The sequence below is a fragment of the Ceratotherium simum genome, chromosome 18 (genome assembly GCF_057802395.1).
Source record: "Ceratotherium simum simum isolate JZ-2026a chromosome 18, ASM5780239v1, whole genome shotgun sequence".
NCBI lineage: Eukaryota > Metazoa > Chordata > Mammalia > Perissodactyla > Rhinocerotidae > Ceratotherium > Ceratotherium simum.
In genome coordinates this window covers 8709857-8735727 of record NC_141917.1, presented here as the reverse complement: position 1 = coordinate 8735727, position 25871 = coordinate 8709857, and the positions used below count along the sequence as shown (strand labels likewise).

Genomic DNA, 25871 nt, shown 5'->3' with positions numbered 1-25871 from the left:
CGTCCACTTCCGTCTGTCCGGGAAGGCGGCGCCTCCCACTCGGCTTGCCCCTGACCGTCTGCCCTGGGCCCGGCGGGGCTGCGGCGCCGCGCTCTCCGGTCACCCTCCTCCGCGCGCGCGGGCAGACAGCAGGCTCCGGGCGGCGGGACGAGGTACGTGCGCTTCACGGGGCACGGAAAGGCGCAGGTGGCTCTGCTCGGCTCTAGCTCGCACGTGTGTTTGCACGAGGCAAAGGAGGTCTTTGCCATGTGCACAGGTAATGAGCCTATCAAAGTCCATTTTCAAATCCTGACTTTCATCAAAGCAGTACACTGTTGTTGCAGAAAAGCAACCCCAGCCACCGCACTTTGGTATGTGTTCTGGTATTGTTTAGCTATGCGTTTTTAAAACATAGTTGAAGTCATACTGTATATGAACTCTTTGTAACTATTTTCCTACAGTTGAACATTTTGATTGTATCGTTTTTACTGCTAATATAAAACTATGGGGAAAAAATGAACATGTTGGCATGAAGATCATTCTCCACATTTGGCAGTATTTTTTAAGGATGGATATTAAGAGAGGACATTCTGGGGCTACGAGTGTGACCTCCTGGAGGCCGGGTAGGTGTACTCAAGCAAGACTGCACAGTTCACACCCACAGCCATGTGGGTCGGGAGGCAAAGGTGTCCCGCATCCCAGGCCCTGCTAGCACTGGGTACTAGATTGAGGTTTCCTTGCTGATGGAAAATGCCACCTGTTGTTTTCAAAGCCCATTTAAAATAAGGTGGTCAGAAGTGAGCTCTGCCTGCTGGTTTCTGGGGAAGTGCCATCCAGGCCTTGGAACAGCCCGAGGAAAGGCCGAAAGCAGTGGCGTGGCATGTCCCCAGGCCAGTATGCGCTCATCACATCTACTTCCTAATTAATGCTGCCTGGACCATGGAGCCTATGGAAAAGACAGCATGATTGCTAAAACCTCAATATTTGGAGTTGCTGAGATGCACAGAATCTAATATGGATAAGTGGGGCCCTGCCCTTCCGGCTGCAACATTGAAAATCTATTGCCATGCAAGTTCAGTGGTTACCCAATAAAGGAAAACTCCGGATCTTCCCCGGCAGCCACGGCCTTCCTGTATTATCTCAGGGTTGCCTTTGTTGCACTTGCAGATGGCTTCCATTTCTAGATCTCTGAAGCTTCCGGCAATTTATTCCTGGATTTGTTTGCTTGTTACAATCCCATCTACGCCAATCCCCTTTGCGCGTCAAAATCTGTTTCCTCTATTTCTGGGGGAGGGCTTTATTGCATTGCGAAGTCTGACTTCTGAGTTATTTAAATCCTTGGGGGTATGCAGGCAGGAAAACCACGCTCACCCGACCGTACTTTACCACCCATTTCTCGCCTTTCTGACTGCCAGTGGAGAAAAGGGAATGTTGTTCTATTACACTATTAAAAGATAATTTTCTGCAAAAGGAAAAATCATGACTCTTATACAGATATAAAAATGAGCACGTTAAAGATTCTGTTTTATTCATTTGAGAGGCAGCCAAGCAGATATTATAACTGGTTCAGAAAAGAAGTCAAGAAGCACAAATGTATAAGGAGGAAAGAAATGCCGCAGGAAGTTACACCTTAGGAGCAGAGGGAGGATGGGCAGCTCCTTGGAATTTGCGGATTGAACACGTGTCAGTGATCCCCATGGGTCTTGACCTGTAACTCTGTGGAGGCGCTTGCTGTGTGAAGCAGGGCTGAGGGTGTGAAGGAAAAAATTATTCATTCGTGACGCTCGTTAAAGGGAAGGCAGACCTTATTCAGGACCCTCGGGATAGGTGTGGGGACCACTGCAGGGGGGTGTTACAGCAGGGGAGAGAGATTGGGCTCAGCTCTGAATACAGCAAGGAAAAGTGGGAATTTATACCCAAGGAGCAAAGCAGGGATCACTGGGTGGAAAATTACTAACGAAACGTCAGGGATAAGGGGATTCGGGCTAAACTGACAGGATTCTTGTGGAAGACAAGCCAGGGTGATGAGACATCCCCTGAGGGATGGTGGAGGATGAGGAACTGAATCAGAGATGGAGGGTGGGGAGTTCTGCTAAACTGACATAGCAGGATTCTCACTAAAACTGAACGATGCAGAGACGAACAAAACTGAACGATGCAGAGACGAACTTGGAAGCCCAAAAGTCAGGGCCTAGTTGAGAAGAGAGTTCAGAGGAGCCTGACTAGAGTTTGGTGAAGGAGAGAATCTTTGTCAAGGGACCATAAAAGTCAGTCTGTAGGGGAGTGGGCCTTGCGATCGTTCACACATGTGGCATCTTGCATGAATGTTATGGGGGAATCCTGTGCTTTGGTGCTGCATTTAGTGTGGCATTGCCAAAGAATGTGCCTGCCAGGGTCTCCTCGCAGGAGCATGTCTTGGCCATCCCTGGTGCCATGAAGAGGACCCTGACTTCCAGAAGCTTCCCCAGTGGAGACCACAGATCTGATCTCAGGTGGCCAGGATGTGTTGCCAAGCCTACTTGCCATGATACAGAAAAGCCCTTCCTGACACACATTTTATGAGGACCCTATCATACCTGTCAGACCCACGGTCCCGTCCCCTTATAGGAAGAAACCGAAACATTATCACTTACAATGAATGACCCTATAACGTCACATAGAAAAAACTGTTTCAGTGGAAATGTATCCATCCTCTATTAGCACTCCCCTCTGGGCTGTCTAATTCTAGCCCTATTCATTGTATTTGAGCCATTTTGCAACTCTTTGTAAGTCGTGGGTAACTGATAGGTTTGTAAATTCTGTCCTGTCTGGTGGAGAATTAATTGGCTTCCTCCCCTCCTGTGGAAAAATCAGTTTTGTCTCCATTTGCAATCTCAGCATTCCTTTACTCCGTATAAATTTGTGCTCTTCTTTTTTTTCCCTTTGAACGAGCTGTAACATTTGCCTCATTCTCTCCTATCATATGAGTAAAATAAAATTCTTAACATGAGTTCTTTTTTATTTATTTGTTTATTTTTTTGCTGAGGAAGATTTGCTCTGAGCTAACATCTGTTGCTAATTTTCCTTTTTTTTTGCTGAGGGAGATTCACCCTGAGCTAACATCTATTGCCAGTCTTCATCTATTCTGTATGTGGGTGGCCGCCACAGCATGGCCTGTGACGAGTGGTGTAGGTCCACGCCTGGGAACCGAACCTGGGCCACCGAAGCGGAGCGTGCTGAACTTAACCACTAGGCCACCAGGGCTGGCTCATGAGTTCATTTTTATATCTGTATGAGAGTCATGGTTTGACATTTTTCCTGAAAATTATGTTTTGACAAATGTGTCATTTGGGGGGGAAAGAGCCCAAATCCTGAAAGGTACATACAGAAAATTGGCATAGAGTACAGTCAGAAGAGGTCAAGGGTATGTATGTTCCCCGGGCTCTCGCCAGGGCCCATGGTGGGTGCAGTCTGTAGAAACTGTCTGCCTTGCCCACTGTGGCCTTGACCCAGGCTGTTCAGGCTGGGCTTAGCTGCTGTGCCACGTGAAGGGTCTGGCAGGAGTCCAGCCTTCTACGTGCGGCACACCCCGGCCGCTCCTGGCCACTACCCCTTTCTGTGGGAGAATAAGCTTGCGAGATCAGTCCAGAGAGCGGCTCTCCTGGCTGTAGGTGGGTATCAACTGAAGATAAAGTAAAAGATTCATATTCGAGGCTGCTTTGAAATGGCCAGGGTTTCCCCTGGTCTCTGCATCCTCGTAGGACAGCCCAGGTAAGAAATCAGCCTAAGGAATCAGTTCTCAACAAATAGGGTGCAGTGGGACATCAAATTTACAATCCGTTGATACTGGATTGTTCTGACTTCTCTTACTAGTAATAGTTCTATAATGTAGCTGATGAAAACTAGAGTCGAATTTTCTTTGATGAAATGACTCGCTCTTAATTTCTCTTTCCTTAAAATTCAGTTATTTTATTTCTAGTGACAAATATTTAGAACATTCTGGAAAGTACAGGAAATATTATAACAGTCACCCATATTCTAATGACCCAGATTTAAAAGATATTAACATTTCGTCCCGTGTACTTCAAATCAAAACTTTTAAAAATTTTTTTTTATTGATGTTTTAATAGTTTTTAACATTGTGAAATTTTGGGTTCTACATTTTTGTTTGTCCATCACCGTATATATGACTCCCTTCACTCCTTGTGTCCACCCCCCACCCCCATTGCCCCTGGTAACCACAATACAGTTTTCTCTGTCCATGTGTTGGTTTATATTCCACATATGAGTGAGATCATATAGTGTTTGTCTTTCTCCTTCTGGCTTACTTCACTTAACATAATACCCTCCAGGCCTATCCATGTTGTTGCAAATGGGACGATTTTGTCTTTTTTTATGGCTGAGTAGTATTCCATTGTATATATACACATTTTTTTTAATCCAATCGTCAGTTGAGGGACACTTAGGTTGCTTCCACTTCTTGACTATGGTGAATAATGCTGCAATGAACATAGGGGTGCATGAGCCTCTTTGGATTGTTGATTTCAGGTTCATTGGATAGATTCCCAGTAGTGGGATGGCTGGGTTATAGGGCATCTCTATTTTTAATTCTTTGAGGAATCTCCATACTGTTTTCCATAGAGGCTGCACCAGTTTGCATTCCCACCAGCTGTGTATGAGGGTTCCTGTTTCTCCACATCATCTCCAACATTTGTTGTTTTTTGTCTTGGTGATTATAGCCATTCTAACGGGCGTGAGGTGATATCTTAGTGTTGTTTTAAATCAAAACTTTTTAAGGAAATAAAATGTAACAAATACAATTAAAGCCAGCAGTCTCGGGGCCAGCCTGGTGGCTAAGCGGTTAAGTGTGCATCCCCCCTCATCCAGGATGACTCATCTTAACTTAATTACCTATAAGAAGACCCTATTCCAAATAAGGGCACATTCACAGGTTCTGGGGGTTAGGATTTAAACGTATCTTTTTGGGGGACACAATTCAAACTACAACAATGAATAAATCACAATGTATCCCATTCTCCTTCTGGTGGTCAGTTAGATTCCTTCCACTTGTTGCCACTACATCTGTACCACCAAGAGCCATCTTCCATACCCACCGAACGTGTGCATGCACGCGCGCGCGCGCACGCGCACACACACACACACACACAGTGTGAACTTCTCTAGGGAATACACCCAGTCTTGGGATTTCTGGATTGCAAGGTGTCTTTGTCATTGACTTTCTAGACTGCTTTCCAGAGTTTGTATCAGTTTACCCTCCCTCCCATTTCCATACATGGGCACGATCTCTTGATGTTCGTAGACTTGTTGCCAATCTGCAAGATGTAAAACGATGCCTTGTTGTTCTTAGTATAATTTCCTTAAATACCAGTGCGGTTGAGTATCTTTTCATATGCTTATGGGCCCTTCAGGTGTACCCTTTTGTAAATTGCCCGTTGGAGCATCTTTCTATTGGGATTGTCTTTTTCTTGTTGATTTATAAGAATTCTTAGTATATTTTATTTAGATACGAAGTCCTCTGCTTTGAGAATAGTATCTTCTTCTAGTCTGTATCTTGTTTTCTCACTGTGTTTATGGAGCCTTTTATCTTATAGTGTTTAAAATTTTAATAAAAATTTAAAAGCTTTTTGTTGTGGAAAATCTCAAGCCTATATAAAAGTAGAGAGACTATTACAAAGGAGGCTCCTGGGCTCAGCACCCAGTTTGATACTGTAACACATGGACGCTTGCCCCCACCCCCACCCCCCATGGGGCTATTGTGAAGAAGATCCCAGACATTTGGTCATTTTATCTATATATACATCAGCATGTAGCTCTAAAAGATAAGGACTCATTAAGAAAAATCAAACATAACTGCAATACCATTATTTCCACCCACCCATTAACAGTAATTCTCAACAACAGTGAATATCCAGTCAGTTAAATTTTCCCTGGTTGTCTTATAAGTGTTTTTCACAATTGGCTACTGCTATGGACTGAATTGTGTCCCCCACAAATTCATATGTTGAAACTCTAATCCCCAATGTGATGGTATTAGGAGGTGGGGACTTTGGGGAGTAATTGGGTTTAGATTAGGCCATGAGAGTGGTGCCCCCATAATGGGATTAGTGCTCTTATGAGAGGCCAGAGAGCTTGTTCTCTTCTCTCTCTTTCTTTTTCTCTCTCTCTGTCCCTCTCTCTGCCATGTGAGGACCCAGTGAGAAGGCAGCTGTCTGCAGGAACCACTGTCTAATGTCTGTTGAGGAAGAGGGTCCTCATCAGAACCTGCCCATGCTGGCTCCCTGATCTTGGACTTCCACCCTCCAGAACTGTGAGAAATACATTTCTGGTTTTTTTTTTTTTCTAATTTTTAGTGAGGAAGATTGGTCCTAAGCGAACATCCGTGCCAATCTTCCTCTATTTTGTATATGGGCCGCTGCCGCAGCATGGCTTGATGAGTGGTATGTAGGTCTCTGCCCAGGATCTGAATTGAACCTGCAAACACCTGGCCTCTGAAGCAGAGTGCAGGAACTTAACCACTAGGCTCCCAGGCTGGCCCCTACATTTCTGTTTTTTACCCACCCAGTTTATGGTAGTTTGTTATGGCAGCCTGAGCAGACTAACTCATATTTAATGAAATGAAATTTATTCGTCCCTTCCTTTACGGTTTATTTTTTTGGGTCTCTCGTGAGAAATCTTGCCTTACTCCAAGGTCAAGAGAAAGGCATTCTCCCCTATTTCTTCTAACAGTTTGCTTTTGCCTTTCCTGTTTAGGTTTCTGACCATCTGTTGGAGTCGCTGTGTGTGGTCGGTGGGGATCCACCGTGATTTGTTTTCTCACCTGGGTCTCTCTGCGCCACATCTTTTATCCCTTTTCTGGCCAGTCTGTCCTCCCATCACGGAGCCCCTGTGCCCTGCTGCCCCTGGAATGGCTTCCCAGAGCCCAAGCTGTTCTGACTGCATCTCTCCTCCTGCTCCAAACCTGCACCCTGCAGCGGGGGCTGGATGACCGCTCACCTTTCCCTGGTCCTTCATTTTTCTGCTTCTCGTCTCTCCTCACACCTCCTCCCTGCTCTCACTCTGAGCTGTTGACTCTGCTGCTTAGTTCTCCGAGCAAACAGATGCAGATAGGGAGCATCCACCACCTCCTGCCCTGACATCACCCCACCCTGTGTCTGTGTCCACACCCTCTGCCTTCCCTCCTGGGGCCATGGAGGACCTGTCCCTGCTTCCACAGAAGGCACTCTCCTCACGGTGCTGATCCCATCCCCTCACCTAGCCAGAGACACTTCCCCTGTCCCCCCCAGCACCATCGGTTTGATTTGGTGTGGCTTTCCTCTCTATGGTATCATTCTCATCCGTATACAGATATGCTGAAATTGCTATCATTAAAAAAAAAAAAGACTTGGGGCCGGCCCAGGGGCGCAAGCGGTTAAGTGCGCGCGCTCCGCTGCGGCGGTCCAGCGTTCGCCCGTTCGGATCCCAGGCGCACACCGACACACCGCTTGGCAAGCCATGCTGTGGTGGCATCCCATATAAAGTGGAGGAAGATGGGCACGGATGTTAGCTCAGGGCCAGTCTTTCTCAGCAAAAAAAAGGAGGATTGGCAGATGTTAGCACAGGGCTGATCTTCCTCAAAAAAAAAAAAAAAAAAAAGACTTGTTTCCACATCTTCCCTCCATCTTTTGCTCACTCTCTTTGCACCTCTTCCTGGCAGAAGTCTTGGAAGAGTTTCTGTGTTCTCTGTCTCCCATCCTCTCCCCCCATTCCCTTAAGCCCACTGCAGTCCCCCACCCTGCTCTTCCATGCCCGTTCTCGCCGAGCTCACCATGACTTCTCCTTTGCTGAGCCCTGTGGTCCCGCTCAGTTTGCATCCCTCAGGCCTCTTGCAGAATGCTGTCCTCTTCTCGAAACTCTTTCTTCGCTGGGCTCCAGGACACCACGCCTGGGGTTTTCCTCCCCCTCACTGGCTGTTCCTTCTCAGACTCGTTCGCTGGTTCCTTCTTATCTCCCCAAAGTCTTTAATGTTGAAGGACCCCACGGCTCAATCTTCTAGAGTCTTCTCTTCTGTATCTATTGCCATTCCCTGAATGATGTCATTCATTCTCAAGATTTTCAATACTATGCACAGTTGATTCTCGTTATTCACAGTTATGTTCTGTAAAGTCACGTGAACACTGAACCAGCAAATACTGAACCATTGCTCTGAGGGGAAGCACAGGCAGGTTCTTGCGAGCCTCTGGTCACATTGCTGCCAACTGATCAGTACGTAACCGTGTTTGATGTGTGTTTCTCCTTAAAGACACTTGATTTTATGTATATTGGTGATTCATTGACGTTGAACTCACGGCCGCCAGCACTGAATCTCATGCCTGAACTGAGCTTTGTCCAATGCTCGGATTCTCTCCCTAAGTCACATCACAGCCTCCTCGCACCCAGGAGCGCCAGACAGCGCTTCAGCACTGTGCGTGGGGGCCATTCTTAAACGATGAAATCACTAACGAAAAGCACAAAAATGCGAAAGTTGTGGCACTAAATCGACTGCGAGAAGGACACTTGTTGACCATGGGAGAGCCGAAGCAGGAAGGCAGGGCGTCACCGTGGTCGGCCTTGGCTGGACCGTGCGTGTCAGTGACTCAGGTGTTTTCGCTGCTCGGCACAGGTCCGTGGATGATGGCAAAGGCACCGCGAGTGTTGGTGGTGGAGTTACGAGTCAACTTAGCGAGTAGGCAAATTCCTCAATATGGAATCTGCAGATCATGAGCTTCGAATGTGTATGCTCATCACTCTCCGATTCATGGCTTCAGCGTGGACGCCTGCCCTGAGCTTCTGTCTTGTTCCCAGCTGTCCACTCAGCGTGTCTAATGGACAGCTCAAATGTATATGCCCCGAACTGAAGTCCTGGTCTAACGCCTGCTCTCCCCGCAGTCCCTTCTTCTCGCTTAAAGACACTCTGTCCTTTTCCAGTTGCTGAGGCAAAAACCCTAGTCATCACTGACTCCTCTTTTTGTCTGATGCCCCACACGTGCCATCTACCAGCAAAACCAGTGTGCGGTACCCGCAACATCTCTCCAGACCCTGACCATCCTCACTCTTCACCATTACCATCCTGTGGAAGCTCCGTCATCTCTTGCCTGGATCATTGCAGTAGCCACCTCACTGGACTTTCTTCTCTTCCTTTGTCACCTGACGATCTCTTCTTAAAACAGCACCTCTGATGATACTTTTAAGTCAGGTCAAATAAGGCCACCCCTCTTCCCAGACCCCTCCAACGGCTTCCATCTCATAGTGAGGAAAAAACAAAGAACCAAAACCTCTCTTATACCATCCCCCACTCTCCCTCTCCCTTGATCTTTCTGTTTTTTTTTTTTTTTTATTTATTTTTCCCCCCAAAGCCCCAGTAGATAGTTGTATGTCATAGCTGCACATCCTTCTAGTTGCTGTATGTGGGACGCGGCCTCAGCATGGCTGGACAAGCGGTGCGTGGGTGCGCACCTGGGATCCGAACCCGGGCCTCCAGCAGCACAGCACGCACACTTAACCGCCAAGCCACGGGGCCGGCCCCTCCCTTGATCTTTCTGTTCCTGGTCTCCAGGGTCTGTTCCAACCATCCAGGTCTCCTGGCTGTTCCTTAAAAATTGAGAGAAAGTGAACACTTGGATACTGATCATCTAGATTCAGCGTTGTTAGAAATTTGCCGTAATTGCGTTATGTGTCTGTATGTGTGTGTCTGTGCGTGTGTTTTTGTTTTTTTGAGGAAGATTGACCCTGAGCTAACATCTGTTGTCAATCTTCCTCTTTTTTTCTTTCTTTTTTCTCCCCAAAGCCCCAGTACATAGTTGTATATCCTAGTTGTAGGTCCTTCTAGTTCTTCCGTGTGGGACGCCACCTCAGCATGGCTTGATGAGCAGTGAGTGGGTCCGTGCCCAGGATCTGAACCAGTGAACCCTGGGCCACCAAAGCAGACTGCTCGAACTTAACTGCTGCGCCACCGGGCCGACCCCAAGTGCGTTTGTGTTTTATGAACCATTTGAGAGTAAATTGCGGATACTGATGCTTCATTCCCAGCGCCGGAGCACATGTCTAAAAATGAGAGCTTTCTCCTACATAACCACTATTATCACACCTTAGAAAATTAATAATAATTTATTATATCAGCTGTCATCCATACTCATTTTCTCGCTTGTCCCCCATATGATTTCTCTTTAATTTCTTTTAGTCTGGTGCTGTCTCACCACCGTTTTTCTTCTTTTTTTTTTTTTTTTTTTTTTAAAGATTTTATTTATTTTATTTTTTCCCCCCAAAGCCCCAGTAGATAGTTGTATGTCATAGCTGCACATCCTTCTAGTTGCTGTATGTGGGACTCGGCCTCAGGATGGACGGAGAAGTGGTGCCTCGATGCGCACCCGGGATTCGAGAAGTGGTGCCTCGATGCGCACCCGGGATCCGAACCCGGGCCACCAGCATTGCAGCGCGCGCACTTAACCACCAAGCCACAGGGCCGGCCCGTTTTTCTTCTTTTACATAGATTTTTAAAGTTAGGCATTCTGCATATTTGTCAGTTTTTTTCTGTTTCCAAATTTATTAGCATAAAGTTTTTCATACTAATTTTTATGATTTTTAAGACAAAATCTTTACTTATGTCACCTCTTTCATTCCACGTAGTGTTTTGTTGTTGTTGTATGTATGTTTATCATTCTTTCCTTCTTATTGATCCATATTGCTGGAGATATGCCTTTCTTACAACTCTTCAAAAAAATCAAATTTTAATCTTCTCCTATCATTTTTATCTCATTATTTTCTCCTTTAGGGTTTATTCTATTTTTTTCCCCTCGCTTCTCGAATTAGACGCTTAGCTTATTTTCCTTCTTTCCTCTTGTCTAATATATGCTGTTGAAGAGGATCAGAATGTGTCGCCCCAAAATATGGCACTTTGTCATGTTCATCATTTTGAGCTGAAGGCAATTGGGAAACAAGACACAAGAAGAGCACTTTGCCCTCCCGCTTTCTGTCCAAAAGCAGGGCATCAATCCTCCCCTTCACACCCAGGAGGAAGGGACGATTCTTATCACCAGAGTTGGAGAGCTGTCACCGAGATGAGTCTGCATACACAAACCTTACTAAAATAACCCTCATCTTCCATCACTTCTCCCCATATATTTCCTAACCACTTCTCCACAATTTATCACCCTTTGTTAAAATGGTATATAAGCCCTGAGTCTAACCATTTCTTGGGTTCTGACTTCTTTTCTGTGAAGGCCTTGTGTACTTAAAATTAAAAATATTAATAAAAATCGTATGCCTTTTCTCCTGTTTTTTTTTTTTTTTTTTTTTAAAGATTTTATTTATTTTATTTTTTCCCCCCAAAGCCCCAGTAGATAGTTGTATGTCAGAGCTGCACATCCTTCTAGTTGCTGTATGTGGGACTCGGCCTCAGGATGGACGGAGAAGTGGTGCCTCGATGTGCACCCGGGATCCGAACCCAGGCCACCAGCATTGCAGCGCGCGCACTTAACCACCAAGCCACAGGGCCGGCCCAGTCCTTTTCTCCTGTTAATCTGTCTTTTGTCAGTTAAATTCACAGGCCCAGAGCACTGAACCTAAGAAGGTAGAGGAAAAGTTTTTTCCTCTCTGACACAATCTAGGCTATAAATATTTCTCTGAGTACCAGTGTATTGTTTCAACTTTTGCTGCATAGTGTTATCACTGTGATTCAGTTCTAAACCATTTGAGTTTTTATGATAGTTTCTTCATTGTACTAATATCTCATGTTTTATATAAAATCTTTGTTGACTTGAGTTCTGGGTTAATACGTGGGCAGTTTTGGTAACTGTTCACATCTGCTTGAAAAGACTGTATATTCTCTGATTGCTAATGAAGAGATCTGTATCTTCGTGTTCAGCATTCCCAGGTTCTCTTCTCTGATGGAATGTCGTCTTTTTTTGTGTGTGTGTGAGAGGAAGATCAGCCCTGAGCTAACATCTACCAATCCTCCTCTTTTTTTTTTTTTTGCTGAGGAAGACTGGCCCTGGGCTAACATCCCTGCCCATCTTCCTCCACTTTATATGGGATGCCGCCACAGCATGGCCTGACAAGCGGTGCATCAGTGTGCACCCGGGATCCGAACTGGCGAACCCCGGGCCGCCGCAGCAGAGCGCACGCACTTAACCGCTTGCGCCACTGGGCCGGCCCCTAGAACGTCGTCTTTTTAAAAATTCAATTGGAGAATCTGTCTCAAATAGTGAGTTTAATCTATTTATATGTATTTGGATTTATTTCAGCCACATTATTTCTTGCTTTGTAGGTGATAGGTTTTTAATTTTCTTTTTCTTCTCATTTCGTGCTTTCTATTTATTTGGTCAGACTTGCTCGGGTCCCTTCCTCATTTCTACCTGACTCTCGACTCTTGCCATAACTTTCTCCTGATTATTGTGGATTTGGAGCACTTCCTTGTGTGTAGCTCTTTGAGTGAGCCTCTCTCTGATGGGCAGTGTTTTTTGGCCTGGATGTGAAAGTCTTACTGTAAAGTGAATTGCGTTTGCTTCTGCCAGGGGCCTGGGGACTTCACTGCCAGGGTCAGCATTATGTTAATTTCTCAGCCTGGGTATTCCTACTTGGAAAGGGCAGTGTAAATTTGGGGGGTTGGTTGCTTTTCTCCCTTCCTGGGCTTCCTTAGCATCTTCCTAGTCCTGGTTGTCAGAGTTTTTCTTTTGTTGTTGTTTTTTGTGTTTGTTTTCCCCACTAAATATGAACCTTTGATGGCTCTGACGTTGCGTGGGGAGGTCTCAGTTTCAAATCCTGTCTCTTGGGGTCCCCAGTCCTCACTGGACACAGAATCCTGAGCACCCGGTTGCATTAGGACTTGTTCCTGGGTCTGGCCTGTCCCCAACATCCCTGGGCTCCCGCAGCATCTGCTCCTGCCATCCTGACCCTGGCTCTCCAGTTTCTTCTCCAGTCCCGGCTGGGGCTTGTTCCCTTTTTTCCTATGAGCTCCACCATTTTTATCTTTATTTGTTGGTTACGTTCACTCTAGTATTTCTGGTGTGTGTAATGGGAATGGGTTCCTATTAGCCCTAGTCTGCGGTGTTGCCAGAACGAGAAATGATCATTGATTTCTTGCGTGAATACACTATGAGTATAGTTAAAATTAAATTGTTTTCTGTACTCCTCATCTCAGTTTACTTACTGTTTATGATTTTTGGATTTGCACCATTCAGAATATAACGCACGTTTCTCTCTCTGTAGCCCGACTTAAATATCTCTAATGGCTAACGAAGCTCATCCTTGTCCCTGTGACATTGGCCATAAGCTCGAGTATGGAGGGATGGGGCATGAAGTTCAAGTGGAGCACATCAAGGCTTATGTCACCAGATCCCACATTGACACGGACAAAGCTGTGATTATCATTCAGGATATATTCGGCTGGCAATTGCCCAATACCAGATATATAGCTGACATGATTGCAGGAAATGGATACACGTATGTATAAAATTCAGTTCCTTTGCTTAAATTCTGTAAATTTCTGTGATTTGTTTTGTTCCTTTCAGGGAAAACAAAACCAAAAAACCCTGACTATTCTAAGTTACATTAGCTACTTCCTTCTCTCACTGGGGGGTAGGTCAGTGGGGAATGTCATCTGCCCCTTAACCACCCACCTGGTGTCCAGTGGAAGCCAGCTGCTCGCAACCCCTGCCCGGGCTTCAGCTCCTTCCGGGAGTGCCTGGCCCTGTAGACTAGTGGGACGCTTGTTGGACATTCTTCATGTGGGGCCCTGCGGGACACAGGTGCAGGACCCCTGAGGCAGACCTCACCAGCTCTGAAACGCACCCATTACTTGGCCCTTGAAGCATCTCAGCCTTGGGTCAGGTTTCACAGGCAGGGCGCCCATGATTATCCCGGTCTAAACACAAACTGTCATGGCCTTGTCTGAATTAGATTGTTCTGGAACTAGCATGTGAGGCCTCACTCATCTCCCAAAGGTTACGCCTTAGTCAGATCACGTGGCCATGGCCCCTTCGGTGAATACTGTCACCTGTTTGCTTCTCGCTGCCCCTGGTGTTGGAAACAGCTTCAGTGAAGCCTGGAGGAGAGGAGGAACCGTTCCTTCCTCTCCAGCTTCAGAAAGCGTGAAACCCAGCAAACCCTGAGTGTGGCGCACTCCGGATTTCCTTTGTTTTCTCCAAAAGGGAGGCTGGACATCAGAGGGCGTACCTACCTCGCTTTCCTACGTAGAGAAACCGATTTAAAGGAAGCTCGCCCACTCGCTCGAGATGCAGATGTAGTGTTGATGGAGAAGAGGACTTCCACTTGATCTTTCACTTTTTCATGCCCCTACATTTTCTCTGGAAGATGAGGCAACTCCACTTTCTAGGGGAAAGCCCAGGAATAAAAACAGTAGCCCACACCGATTGCCTAATACCTTGGGCAGACCCCGTGCTCAGGGGCTCAGGGGGTTACAGGGATAATTGCCCTTGTCCTCCCAACAACTCCCCAGGGTGGGGCCGTCGTTGTTCCCATTTTTCGGATTAGGAAACCTGGGCATAAAGAGAGGTAGCAGTTGCCGCAGATCACCCAGCTGCAACCAGCAGACTGAATGGGGTCAGGGCTTCTGATGTCTTACGGTGGCTCCTTGAGATGGAGGCGGAGCATGAAGAATGAGTAAAGACGCCTGGCTTTACAAAGCCCTTTCCCACTCATTTTGCCCTCAATATAATCCTCTGAGGGTGGGCGGTGCAGGGTTCAGTCTCTAGTTGTCAGGTCAAGAAAATGAGGCTAAAAGTGGGGCCGGCCCCGTGGCTTAGCGGTTAAGTGTGCGCGCTTTGCTGCTGGCGGCCCGGGTTCAGATCCCGGGCTTGCACCGACGCACCGCTTCTCCGGCCATGCTGAGGCTGCGTCCCACATACAGCAACTAGAGGGATGTGCAGCTATGACATGCAACTATCTACTGGGGCTTTGGGGGGAAAAAATAAATAAATAAAATCTTTAAAAAAAAAATGAGGCTAAAAGTGGTTAAATGACTGTTGAGGTTACAGGGCAGAACACTTGAACGTAGATTCTTCTGACCCAATTTCAGTGTTCCTTCCACCCTCGCGGGAGGAGCTGTTCCTCCCTCCATGGCGATGACCCTTTTTTTAAGGAAATAGGTCCCTGGCCAGAGGGGTTGACTTACATGCGAGATGGCCCTGCATTCTGGCCTGCTTGTTTTCCCTCTGCAGCCCCTTTTAGAAGCTGCTGTAGACTATACCCTCTGGGCAGGAAATTGTGCCCTGTTGGCATCATGGGCGGAGGCTGGGAAAACTGCTTGGTCATAGTGACTGGACGTGCTAACCAGGTGTGCCCTTCTGGCCTGAGGCTAACGGGAGAGGCTGGCTGCGAGGTGCCACTCCTTGGGGACAGGAGGGGCCCTTGCAGCACCCACCCCAGGCCCTCGCTACAGGTCCCCTCGCCCTGTGCTGTGATATCTTGCGGGGCGCGGGCTGGCCGGATTGGCTCATTATTTCAGATGAGCCGGGCTGTAAGGCTGCCAAAGCTGGTTCACCTACGGTTGTGAAATCCCAGATGGTCTGGCCTGGCGCCAGCTGGCCTCTGTTGCCATCAAAGTTGGCCCTCTTGACTACTCCTTTTCTTTCCCTGTGAGCCAGAACCGCTGACATAGCAGGTTTCTTAAAGAAGGTAAGCAGATACTGAGTCCCAGCAGCTCCGAAACGAAGATCAATTAATCTCCCTGTTTTACAGAACCATCGTTCCAGACTTCTTTGTAGGGCAAGAGGCGTGGGACCCCTCTGGGGACTGGTCCATCTTCCCGGAGTGGGTGAAAACAAGAAATGCCAGAAAGATCGATAAGTAAGTGGCGAGGTCGGGGGTGGGTGGGGTGGGTTCAGCCTCACTGTTCACACACCACCACCCTCCCTCCGTGTAGGACTTAGAGGCCACGGCTAAGGGAGTCCTTCCTAAAGCACAAGGGATACGTTTTCATTTAGCAAGTTTATGGACTGGGAGCTTAGAAACCAACAAGCATGCTGCTTGTTGCCCTGGCCAGCGCAGTTGCTTCCCTCTCTGAGCAACTCCTCTTGGCTCCGGTGCCGAGAGAACTTCGCCAAAGCACTGGGTGGTACGATTTCCCTTGACAATGGGGCTTTCGGGGTCCATAGGGTCAACACTCCTTCTTTCCCCTCCTGGCTGCAGAACCAGTTGAGACAAAGGGCAGAGAAAAGAAACTCGAGCAAATGCCAGCCCCATTACTGCTCAGCTGATTGGAAACTGTGGCTTTAGATCTGAGGCCCCAAGGGCCACCCCCTCCCCCAAGCCTAGACCTTGACCCTGCTCCACCCACCCAGCCCAGGGAGACTTTGAGAAAAGTGGGGGAATCCTCAAGCCTGCAGCCTTTGATTAAATTAGCTCTGCCCAGTCCAGAAGCAAGGACTAGAGCTCTCTGCTGCCACTTGCATCCCCTCTTCTTCTGTCTGAGGACTAAGTGTGGAGGGGGAAAGAGGCAGGAGTGCTCTCTAACGTCAGGCCCCTGCTGCAGACCTGAGCCTAGGGCAAAAGGGGTCCCCAACACCGGCCTGACTCACCTTGGCCATTTGTCCTTCTCAGCGCTCTCCTCTCCCATGACCTGACTTCTCCCTCCCTGCACGTGAGTCTCCCCCAAGCCCGGGTCACGGCAGCTGATCATGATGTGGCCTCTGCCTGTGGCCACTTGGTCCCTGGAACTCCCCACTTCTTTCTTCTCCTGCCAGAGTGCCCTGGGCTTCCCTGCCCTTGGAGCTGACTCAGGGCTGCTGGCCCCTCTGTCTTCTGGGCTGGTGGACCCTGGGCAGACCTCCGCTCACAGCTGGAAGGGGCCTGCTGAGTCCGCTTCCTGGCTCCTCAGCCCTGCCTCGCTCCCAACGCTCATTGGGGCCATACCCTCTTTCCGGGGGGCCTGTGCGGAGCAGCAGTGCTCTGTGGCTCAGGCCAGGTGTCCAGGCCTGCAGGGGCCAGGGTCTCCCCAGGGTCTCCGTGCAGACCAGGGGAGGCTGCACGCTGCCCTGGGAGCTCCCAGCTTGGCCGGGTACCCGGGACTGTACTTGCGAGTGTTATCCTCAGGGTCTTGCAGGGGGAGACCAGGGCCATGGCTCTCTCTGGGATTGCCTCTAGGACGTCAGCCACCTGTCCTAAGTCTGCCCTGTCCTGGGAGTCTCGCTGCAGGAGTATGAAGGCCTGGCACCCTCACCCCAAGTCGGGGGACCCTGAAGGGCCGCCCCAGCTCCAGAGTGCCCCTGTAGAGCTGGCTGAACCTTCATGGGGACCACACTGCAGCCCAGCTTCTCCCTCTGCCAGTCCTGCCCCGCTCTGTTCCCTGCCACAGTGCTGACCCCGGATTACTGGGGAGTAAACCTTCCGCACACTTACCATTTCCAAGGCTTCCTCGCCGGGACTCAACCTACAACCCTAAGAAAACAAAATGGAGCAAGACATTTAGAGTAAATTAGAAGTAGAAACACAAGAGAACCAGAGAGACCGTGATGCTAAGAATACGAAATTCAGCTGGGGGGTGGGGGAGGAAGGACGTTTCACTACTTTCTAAGGAAAGCTCTGAGGGTCTGCCTTCCATCTGTGCACACAAATCAGACTGATGGTTTCTGGCAGGCAGCAGAGCAGCCCGGGGTGCTCCTCCACGGGGGCAAAGGAGAGCTGCACGTTTTCAATCAAAATGAGACATAAAATGGAAACACTAACTTTGAAAGTAGGGCGAAGTCCTCGTATCTGGTCAAGTGTCTTGTTTGCAGGTGATAGAAAACCCATCTTGAATGCTTACTGCTTAAGCAGTCATGGGATTTATTGGTTTATGGAACTGAAAAGAGGTAGTTTCTGGCTTCAGGCAGGGGTTGGTCCATAGCTCAGAAGATATCCCCAGGACTTGTCCTCCCAACATCTCTCAGCTCCGTTTCCTGTATGCTGGTTCCAATCTCAGATAGCTTTTGCCTCTGGGTGGCAAGATGGCTGCAGCAGCTCCAGCCTCCCTCTTGGCCCCTTTCCCAGTAACCCAGCAAAATTCTTTTTGCCCTAACGGTTATGACTGGGTCACAAGTCCATCCTTACACCGATCAATATGGCTAGGAAATTGCTGTGCTCAGATTGGCCAGGCCTGAGCCACATACACCATTCCTGGAACTCAGGGCAGAACCCCCAGAGTATGTGGACCCAGCGTGGGGAGGGGAGGTTCATTTAAATGTCAATCCTGGTGCTCCCAGAAAGTGGGGGCACAGATTAGGCAACAAAGGCACAGATATGTTCCCTGGGGTCACTTACAGAATTTTTATAGAAATGCCCTCTTCCTTGTTCCCTCCCATTCAATTATTCTTAAGATCAAAGCATTCAAGAAAAATTTAAAAACCAAAATGACAAAAACTATTGCTTATTCCATTTTATTTTGCAGAATCACTTAATTATTGCTCCTCTAACATTAGAGAAATAACTACTTGCACACAGAATATATGGTACCTGTGTTTAAATGTGTTCAAAGATAAGTTATGATCAAAAGAAAAAAAGGAAGTGCAATAGAATTGCTTTCTCCTTTTTTGTTACTTTTAAATTGCAAACAGACAGCATTTCTTCCTTATCAGATCAAACAGAACTGTCTGAGCTGGCCCTACAGCCCTGCCTCCATTTTGGTATATTGCTTCCAGTCGAAAATGCTTCTGAGTTCCAAACAACCAATTTGTAAACGAACCATTTGCAAGACGAGGGTCACTGTTCTTGGTCCCTTCGTGGCTTAAATAGTCCTGGTGGCTTTCCAAATATTGCTCTGCTCTTCGGGCACGAGGAGACGAGTGATTCAGAGTTGAGGTGTTAGGCAGAGGGAATGAATGTGCCAAGTCAGACAGAGTTTGGGGAGCTGCCCAGTTGCAGCTAGTGCCTGCCGAGAGGAGAGAGGAGACTGGTTTGTGCTGGGTGGGGGCAGATCTTGGGGTCAGGTCTTAGGAGCCGTGCGTGGCCTTTGGCCTGTATCCCGATGTTGTGGAAGGCTGTCACTCAGCTTTCAGCTGGGAAGTGAGCCGGTCTGATTGGTGTTTTGCAAGGAGCCTGCCTGCAGCCCTGTCAGGTGGTTGGAGGAGGCTGGGCTTGGTGAGGAGCCCTGTGGGAGATGCGTCACTCCACTCCTCACTCCACTGGGGCAGGAGGATCAGGATGAAGCTCTGAGAGTAGGAATCTTAGAGCCTCAGGAAACTGCTGCTGAGAAAGCCCGGTTCCCAGCAGCATGGCACTTGCTGCCTAGCGCCCTTCCCAGGGGCTCACAAAATACCTCTTGAGTCTTGAATATCTTTTCTTTCTGTTCTAGAGAGGTTGAGGCTGTCTTGAAGTTTCTGAAACAACAGTATCATGCCCGGAAAATTGGCATCGTGGGATTCTGCTGGGGTGGAGTTGGTGTCCATCATGTGATGCTGAAATACACAGAAATCAGGGCGGGAGTGTCTGTCTATGGTAAATAGGCCTTGTGCATTTTTACACAATGAAAACAGAAGGCCTGGTGGAGTGGTGATAACCATGAGCCCCACTGTGCAGAGAGGGCCCATCTTATGGGAATTGGCTTTAAAAATCTGCAGGTAGAGGTAGAAGTTTGTAATGCAGGAACTAGAGGATGTCCCTGGGAGCAAGGAGTCCTGGGTCCCAACAGCGTGCCTTTGGGAAAGTCACCTAACCCGAGGGCTCGACTTCTTCACCTAGGATGAAGGGGATAACATTTGTTTCTGTTTTTTTTTTTTGTCAGGAAGATCAGCCTTGAGCTAGCATCCATGCCAATCCTCCTCTTTTTGCTGAGGAAGACTGGCCCTGAGCTAACATCGGTGCCCATCTTCCTCCACTTTATGTAGGACGCTGCCACAGTGTGGCCTGACAAGCGGTGCGTCGGTGCGCGCCTGGGATCGGAACCCGGGCCACCAGCAGTGGAGCGCGCTCACTTAACCGCTACGCCACGGGCCGGCCCCCTATTTGTTTTTGTTTTTATGGTTAATACCAAACAATGTTTTTATGAGGAACATCTATGAAAATATTTTTCCAAGATACGAATTATTCTCAACTGCATGCGCGCGCACACACACTATAAAGAAGGAAAGAAAGAAAAGGAAAACCCACTCTAGCATGTAAATAGCAACCTAAACATTTCAGCCAAAACAAACCAAAGGTATCCGAGCAATGAAATAAGAACATTGTCTGTGTATAGAAACGGCATACTAAGTTCACAATATAGAAGCATTCAGACCATAAAAATGTTAAAAAAAGAATAAGACAGGAAATTTGGCCTTTCATACTACTATATTTAATGGTTCCTCACTGTGGTATTTTCACTTACTTTTAGCATTTAAAAAAGCCCATTAAATATTTGCTTCCACAAAAGGAAATAAACTCAGTAATTTGACTTCCCTGGCCCGTGCAGGGCTGTGTGTGAAATAATAGCCACAGGCGCTCCTGAGTGGATGCCTCGCCAGCGCCCCCTTCTGGCCGCTGTTGTGCAGTGCATGGGCTGCAGAGCTTGGCTGGACTCAAGAGGCCCTGGGGCATCAGACAGCTGTCCTGCCACATAACGTGGTCTTAACAGAGCAGATCAGGGAGTGTGGCCATCTTTCCCGTGTCTCCCTGCTTCCCTGGGAGGAGTTACAGGCGAGGGGAGGCTTTCTGGGTTCCCTGGCTTTGCTGTGCTGCCAACAGTAAATGGAAAAAAGAAGCTACCCATTATTTTCTCCTACTTACTGACTGGTCTCTCTCCTTGGCCAAACTGAGTCAGGCCCCTCTGTGAGTCCCCTTTCTGAGTAGCCCCAACCTTGGGCTCTGTCCTGCTCACTGGGTCAGTGTAGGGGGAATCCCTCACCTGTGATATCAGATGAAATGCCTCATCCCCCACCCTGGATGCCTTGTCACCTGGCCTGCCTTCAGCAAGAACCCTGTCAAGGCGTCTGGCCAGAACCCTCCTTACCCCGATGCTTCCTCTTAGTAATTTTCCATCCACTGACCCCACGCTGCTCCTTGGCCATAAATCCCCACTTGTCCTTGTATTCGGGTTGAGCCCGATCTCTGCCCTACTGCAAAACCCCCTGCAGTGGTCCCTCTTGGATAAAACCTTCCCTACCAAGTGTCAGAATCATCTTGTCTTTAACGCTACTTTAAAAATGGCATCATATTGCAAAACTTGCTTATTTTCCTCAGGAGCGGTCACACCCCCAGTTGTCTGAATCCCCAACAGAACATGCTTTTGACTAAACGACCTCTAAAATTTTGAAACGAAGGCTGAAAGCTGATTGTTACAGATGGCCTGCTGGGACCAGGTGCCCTGCCCAGGAAGTCTCACGCCTGGTCTCGTCTGAGCACACATACCCTGTCAAACGGCCACTCCACCTAATGAATGAGGGCACTGAGCACACTGAAGTCAGAACCCGTGGGGCTTGTGTAGACTGTGAGAAACTTCTAGAACAATAGTGGTCTGATGGTCCAGATTTGAAAGTTACCACCTCTTGGTAAATGGAGGCACAGCACCAAGAGGGAGCATTTTTCAGGCTGCTCCTGTGTATTTACATGCCCAGCAACCGTCAGGGTCTAATTCCATAATTTAATGGCCTGATTCCTAGTGAATGAAGTGGGGAGAGGGAAGCCCTGACTAGATAAGTTTCTCTTTGAGACTGATTTTATAGGCCAGGCCACTTCTGTGGACTTGCTAAAGAGAAAATAAACCAAACCCCCAAAGCACATATTTTACTTTGAAAATTCAAACCTAACTCATGTCGTTTTCCGTGTCTCGTGTGTGGAAATCATACCCTCGTGTTCTGTCCCCGTTCTCCAGGCATCATCAAGGACTCCGAAGACGTGTACAACTTAAAGAATCCCACGTTGTTCCTTTTTGCTGAAAACGATGCTGTGATTCCTCTTGAGCAAGTAAGTCGGCATCTTTCTTCTTCTCATTTCTGTATTTAATTACATGATTTGACATTTTGGGGAAAACGTCCTAAAGAGTTCATTTGTTGCTCCAAATATTTTTCAACATTAAAGTTTTTTTTGTGTGTGTGAGGAAGATCAGCCCTGTGCTAACATCTGCCAATCCTCCTCTTTTTTTTTTTTTTTTTTTTTGCCGGGGAAGACTGGCCCTGGGCTAACATCCGTGCCCATCTTCCTCTACTTTATATGGGATGCCGCCACAGCATGGCTTGCCAAGCGGTGCGTCGGTGCGTGCCCGGGATCCGAACCGGCGAACCCCGGGCCGCCACAGCGGAGCGCGCACACTTAACCTCTTGAGCCACCAGGCTGGCCCCGACAACATTAAAGTTTTAAAGGAGGGTTTTATTGGGAATTTAGAGTGGGATCGTAACCCCCCAGAGTGCTCTTTGCGTGGTCACTGGGCCTAGAAGTAGGCCAGACCCCCGTCCCTGCAACTCGTAACCCACGAGTTATCACAAAATCTGTGTCCTTAAGACATGGGTGTGTTAAATCCAGCACGTTGATAAGAAAAAAGCAGAAGAAAACTGTGGTTCCAAAGCAGTCGTTTATTATACGACAAATTATTGTCGTTATTCATTTATTTATTTTTTCCCCCAAAGCCCCAGTAGATAGTTGTATGTCATAGCTGCACATCCTTCTAGTTGCTGTATGTGGGACGCCGCCTCAGCATGGCTGGAGAAGCGGTGCGTCGGTGCAGGCCCGGGATCCGCACCCGGGCTGCCAGCAGCGGAGCGCACGCACCTAACCGCTAAGCCACAGGGCGGCCCTATTGTCATTATTCATAACCAATATATTATATTAATATAAACTTCAAATAACTTATATTTGAATATATTGAATTATATGTTGATATATTGAGTATTATATATTGAATAATATCTAAAATATATGAATACAATTTCAAATAATTGATGTATCATTTTTGTATTGCTCTGAATTCTCTCCTTTGCCGAAGGTAAGATCTGTGTCAGTTATAAAAATTAAAAGTAAGGGGCTGGCCCCATGGCGTAGGGGTTGAGTGCACTCGCTCTGCTGCTGGTGGCCCCGGTTTGGATCCCCGGCACGCACTGATGCACCACTTGTCAAGCCATGCTGTGGCGGCGTCCCATATAAAGTAGAGGAGGATGGGCACGGATGTTAGCCCAGGGCCAGTCTTCCTCAGCAAAAAAAGAGGAGGATTGGCGTGGATGTTAGCTCAGGGCCTATCTCCCTCACAAAAAAAAAAAAAAAAAAATTAAAAGTAAAAAATTCACTATAGCTGTGGAACTTGATTTAAAGCATTGATGTTAAATCTCTTTTATGCGTTTTCACAGGAGATTTGGAGAATAGGAAATATTACTAGAGGGTTAAAATCATGTTGTCATGAAACCTTTTGCCTACCAGGTCTCTCTGCTGACCCAGAAGTTGAAAGAACGCTGCAAGGTGGAATACCAAATCAAAACGTTTTCCGGGCAAACTCACGGGTTCGTGCATCGGAAGAGGGAAGATTGTTCTCCTGAGGACAAGCCCTATATTGACGAGGCGAGAAGGAATTTACTTGAGTGGCTGAACAAGTATGTCTAGTGGTGGCCACAGGCAAACCTTCCGGAAATAGCTTTCATCCGGAAATTCGCTTTTAAATACTTAGATCATTTGATTTAATTTTCACTTTGTATAAAATAAATCAAGCAATCCGTAAATTCTTTATTTCATCTGAAACACAAATTCAGTAGGAAATTTTAATTATGAAATAATTTAATTTTTAACATGTCCATAAATAAAAACTTTAACAACAGGTCAGTTCCTGAAGGATTGAATGATAGAGTGATAGCCTGACGATTAGTCAAAACTCACGGCTCTTCAGGGAGCAGCAGACAGCTCAGGGTGGCCTTCCCCTCCTTGAGTTGAGCACGTCCCTTAGAGTGACTAATGTGGCAGAGCCGTGAAAACATGACCTGTCACCTCAGGGGGATTAACGTCCCTCGTCAATCAGACATGGATCTTCCCGTCTTCATACAGATGAATTTGTCACCTTCATGTAATTCGCTATGAAAAATATTGAGATTAGAATAGGGTTGCATTGACCTAATTATATCAAGCTAATAAACTTACTTTTTGAATTTTTGAGTTTGTGGCTTTTCCTAACAGCTGACAAAAAACGATGAATCAGAGTTACCATCCAGCTGTCTCCCAAACACTGGCATTTTCGGGTCCCAGGGTCTGGGGCTGAGTCAGAAATCTGTGTTGAGTCAGAAGGGTGGTGGTGTGAAGGGTAGAGTTTCAGGTTTTTTTTTTTTTTTTAAAGTAAACTTTTTTTAAAAAAATTTTATTTATTTATTTATTTTTCCCCCAAAGCCCCAGTAGATAGTTGTATGTCGTAGCTGCACATCCTTCTAGTTGCTGTATGTGGGACGCGGCCTCAGCATGGCCGGAGAAGCGGTGCGTCGGTGCGCGCCCGGGATCCGAACCCGGGCCGCCAGCAGTGGAGGGCGCACACTTAACCGCTAAGCCACAGGGCCGGCCCAGAGTTTCAGTTTTTGCATTAAATTCATTAAAATTCAATCAAATAAACTCAGCTCTCAGTAGCCCTAGCCAGGTGTCTAGCACTCGGTAGCCTCGTGTGGCCGGTGGGAACCGTGTGGGGCAGTGCTCCTCCGCCCCAGTGATGGCGCCTCCATCCTCTCGCTGCATCCCGTTGACTTTCTGTTGATCCTGTTGTCCCCCCATGTGACAGCGCCACAGTGGATCACTCTCAGTTCCAGCCCAGCACGTTTCTTTACTTGGTGGACTCCTCACGACTGGACCAGACAGCTGTCCCTCCCGCTGGCCCCTCTCAGTGTCTGCGGACACCGGGAAGGCCGGTTGTTTCCCTCCCACTCAGGCAGGGACCCAGCAGACAGCTCCCTCCATCAGGTGGGGCCGTGGGGTGGGGTCTGCTTGGGCCCTGGGTGGAGGGTGGGGCTGTCTTCATCCCAGTGTGCCACAGCCAACGTGGGGCCATTTCTTGTAGACCTAGGGCTCTGGGAGGGAAACTCATGGCACTTCTGTTCTGGAAGATGGGAGCCAGAGGAATCCCTGCAGCCTCAGGGGCCACACCTAGCCCGTCTTTTCTTCCATTGCTGGGCCTGCAGAGTCCCACGTGGCTGATGTTTCTAGTTCTTTCTGTGAGAGCAGCAGGAGTGACAGATGGCCCCTCTTGCTAGGGGGCAGGAGGCAGTGACGTGGGACTGACCCCAGGCTGGCGCATGAAGAGGAGAGGAGATTCCAGAGCATTTAGAAGAGAACTGTGAGGACACAGTGAACGATCTGAAGTCAGCTTAGAGATTATCCAGGACAGGAAATACCAGAAGAGAAGCAGGGCTGTGGGAAAAAGAGTTTGGTGGTTTGGTCCAGTCTGGAATCTCAGGTTTTCTTGGGCTGCAAACAACAGAAAGCCGAGCTAACAGTGGCTAAGAGCATAACATTGAAGTCTCTCCCACAGCACCCCTAAATGGATCCAGGAGTGGTTCAGGGCCTTACTGATGTCAGGACACGGGTAGATGCCTGTCATTCTGGACCCTTTCCTGTGGGCACTGCTCTGGGCTTCAGCCTCACAAAACACCAGCCACAGCATGAAGGGAGGCAGAGGGGTCTCTTCCTGTACCTCTCTATTTCTGTTAGGGAGGGAACTCTTTCCCGGAGATACCCCGTATGTTTCACACAAGAGGCTGAGAGTGAGCATCACTGAAGGGGGCTCCATGGCCAGGATGATTAGAGGCTGACTCACCCCAGGCTGGGCACAGTGAAGGAGGGGGGCGTGGGAGGTGTGGGCAGAGGGAGAGTGTGGAGTAAGATGAGGACGAGAGAACGTGGGGGGCAGGATGGGCATAGAGGAGAGGAGCTCCAAGTGTCCAGGCCCCACCACATTGAGCTAGCTGTGTGATTTGGGGCAACTTACCTCAATTCTCTGGCCCTCAGTTTTTCTCAAT

General features: G+C 48.0%; 1 protein-coding gene across 3 annotated transcripts; it reads left to right on the top strand.

The window, feature by feature from the left end:
• On the top strand, positions 1 to 24027 carry CMBL (carboxymethylenebutenolidase homolog). 3 transcript variants are annotated; one of them, XM_004427125.3, is made up of 6 exons: positions 1 to 152; positions 13201 to 13434; positions 15691 to 15798; positions 19280 to 19422; positions 21773 to 21864; positions 23308 to 24027. In XM_004427125.3, the coding sequence occupies exons 2-6, from the start codon at positions 13220 to 13222 to the stop codon at positions 23485 to 23487; spliced, it is 738 nt and encodes a 245-aa protein (XP_004427182.2). In that variant the 5' UTR covers positions 1 to 152; positions 13201 to 13219; the 3' UTR covers positions 23488 to 24027. The 3 variants fall into 3 exon arrangements, with proteins under 3 accessions (XP_004427182.2, XP_087299247.1, XP_087299246.1); XM_087443121.1 differs by having other exon boundaries at positions 49 to 256; XM_087443120.1 differs by lacking the exon at positions 1 to 152 and adding an exon at positions 164 to 350.
• Positions 24028 to 25871: the final 1844 nt, after the last annotated feature.